Source organism: Glossina fuscipes, unplaced genomic scaffold (assembly GCF_014805625.2).
Source record: "Glossina fuscipes isolate IAEA_lab_2018 unplaced genomic scaffold, Yale_Gfus_2 118261, whole genome shotgun sequence".
Classification (NCBI taxonomy): Eukaryota; Metazoa; Arthropoda; class Insecta; order Diptera; family Glossinidae; genus Glossina; species Glossina fuscipes.
The window spans coordinates 1552-4508 of record NW_024006262.1 but is presented as its reverse complement, the minus strand read 5'-3'; the positions used below and the strand labels follow the sequence as shown (position 1 = coordinate 4508).

Here is a 2957-nt window from a genome sequence, read left to right as displayed (position 1 = left end):
TTTAATTTTTTTTTGTTTTAATTTACCGAATGGACATCAATTATTAATATATAACAGAACGTATGAACCAGAAGGCTTACGGTCCCGCGCCATTGAGCTATCATCAATGGACGATCTTGTTAACAAGAACAATCAGCCGAAAATACAAAATCCGATATCAAGTTTCCTCGCTAAGGAGCACCAAGCACTGCTTTTCTTTCGAAGAGGTAGTTGTTTTTTATAATTTGTTTGTATATTTTTTGTATATAAATTTACAGGTGTATATAATAATTGCCAGTGTATTTAAGAAGTGTTTTCTTTGTTTCGTAGCGGAGTATTTTCCGAATCATTTGTTTGATTTTTCTTATTCCATGGTTGCTCTTCACCTGATCCGAGAATGATATACACCAAGAATTCGATAACAAATAAAACCATAGTAACAAAAAATATTATCCGCCAAGCAGCAATTGTTTGCTATAAAAAGATTTTTTCAATCTTTTATACATATTTTTATAATTATATACTTGGAACTTACATTTCCTTTCGTTATAAAGCCTACAAAGATGGGTACAATTATGCCGGGCAACGTTGCTACAGTATTGGTTAAAGCCACCAAAGTGCCGGCAAAGTTTGGAGCTATATCAATATGATTAGAAAGGAAACCCGAGAACATGGCACCCATAGATACAATACCAATAGTCATAATGGCAACAGCCCAGGCATGTCGGCATCCTATATAGCATAGGATTAATAAGCATAACATAGGTATAGCTGAAGCAATAGTGGTGGAAATTTTACGAGCCGCTGTCGTAGTAATTTTTTCTGTAAGATTAATTGAAGAAATTTCATGTGCATTCATATTCTTCTTCTTCTTCTTCTTCTACGTCTTCCTATTATTATCATATATTATTTTCAATATATCACAATATTTACCTTTCGCTTTGAGTGTGTCTAAGATTTTGCCTAGCATTATGCTAAAAATTAATAGAGGGAAATAAGGCATAGCACTAGCCATAGCATTACTGGTTACGTTTAAGGCCAAGACTTGTTTCATATAAAACGGTATCTCAATCAAGAACATATACCAGCCCCAATTACTGCAGCAGTGCGCTATTAAAATGGCCCAAAATGGTATCGATGTTAGGACTTGGTTCCATGGTGTCGGTGGATGACCTTCTTTGGCATTTTCTTTGCTCTGACCCAGGGAGCTATTAATCATTTCTCTTTCATCAGCAGTGATAAAACGCTGTTCATTAGGGTTATCTTGAACAAAACAAATCCATAAAATCATCCATATACAGCTAAGACCACCCATAACATAGAAAATTGACTCCCAGCCAAAATTATCGGATAGAAATCCCGCCATAAGTATAGAGACCGCTGTACCAAATGATGTGCCTACGTATATAATTGTAGACATAATTGATCTTTCATTAGGGGGTGACCAAGCGGCGATCATACAATGCATAGCCGGAAAAGTGACGCCACCACCGATGCCCTCCAAAACACGCATAAAAATTAAACCCACGTAATGGACTTTAGTAAATATAGGAGTCAAGATGGTACAAAAACCATTTATTGCTACGGCTGTCAACATGACCCATTTTGCCGAAAAATTTTCAGCTATTCGTGCCCCCGGAATTTGAGATATCAAATAACCCCAGAAGTAGCAGCTTAGTAGAGTTCCTTGCAAAGGACCGCTCCAATCGAAAGGACCATCCTGCAAGTGTAACTTGAAACTTTTTAAACTTTTATAATAGCCTTAATATCTATACCTCCAATATGGCAATATAATCGTCGGTATCGCCGTCTGGTGGTTGACATTTTTCAACAGGTTTCGCAAAATTATCATTTATGTTATGTGAAAGATCAACATTGTCATTTCTGATTGCAGTATGATTAAGCATTGCCACCATGGCTACACTTAAATTCACCTTTAGGCCATAAATAATGGCCATTCCTATGGAGCCTAATACTGCTAATACGTAACGAGCTGGAAGGCATTCTGTAATAAAAAGCAAAAACCAAAACAATGATGCTTATTATTATAGACTTAAATTCTCATTGCAAATAAGAGCTAGTGACGATCAACAGAGTACGTATATAGACCACGTGCGCCTTCTAAAAAATGCTGCTTTTTATACCCTACACCGCTTGTGGTAGAAGGAAGAATTTGAGATACATCCACCTTTTTTTATATCGATCGATTCAGAGTCACTTTCCCATTTGATTTGAGCCTGTCTGTCCCGCCGTCCGTTTTGTTCCCTTTCGTTCAACGCAGAGTCCACAATTTTTAAGGTATTTTGATGATATTTGATACACTGATTTATTTTGGACCAAGGACAAACGCCATTGAAAATGATTGGGATCGGACCACTTTTTCGACCACTTCTCATACAACGGATTACTTTGCAAACTTGTTATATGAATAATTGTAAAATATTTAATAATTTTTACTTGCTTTGTGCTATTAAAAGTATCAAGATTTAATGGTTTGTTGCATATAGTCGGAGCGAGATCCTTGATTTTTGAGTCCAGTTTCTTCAGGAGAGACCGATTACTTTGATGATAAAGGGCGATTAAAGGTTCAAATTTCCGTTGGAGAGATTAAATATTTCTTTGCATGACAAAAATGAAGAAGAAGAGGTCGTCTTTTCTCGAATCTTTCATACCCACATCTTTAAGAAAAATTTAAAAAAAGAACGAAAAGACACAAGAAAAAGAAATTTTAATACTCTATAATATTGGTTGAGGCCGACCGGATTTTCCCCACTACTATTCAGGTACTATAATACATTGTAAGATCACCCATAGAACATATTAGCTCAAAGCCAAGGCAGGTTTTACTTTGCTACTAACTACTAAGAACTGTCATGCGACGCGGCTAGATCAACGCTACTGATATTGATAAGAAATGTATACTATTTTCAGGTTCTCTGGAGCTTCTTTACAGATGATGCTAATATTTTCACATTTTC

At 36.1% G+C, this 2957-nt stretch overlaps 1 protein-coding gene across 1 annotated transcript; it reads right to left on the bottom strand.

Annotated features, from left to right (window-relative positions):
- Nucleotides 1–178: 178 nt before the first annotated feature.
- Nucleotides 179–1972, bottom strand: LOC119644513 (putative inorganic phosphate cotransporter). Its single transcript, XM_038044075.1, has 5 exons — nt 1755–1972; nt 1441–1699; nt 913–1377; nt 515–801; nt 179–453 (listed from the first exon to the last, which is right to left on the bottom strand). The coding sequence occupies exons 1-5, from the start codon at nt 1935–1937 to the stop codon at nt 283–285; spliced, it is 1365 nt and encodes a 454-aa protein (XP_037900003.1). The 5' UTR covers nt 1938–1972; the 3' UTR covers nt 179–282.
- Between the last annotated feature and the right edge of the window lie 985 nt (nt 1973–2957).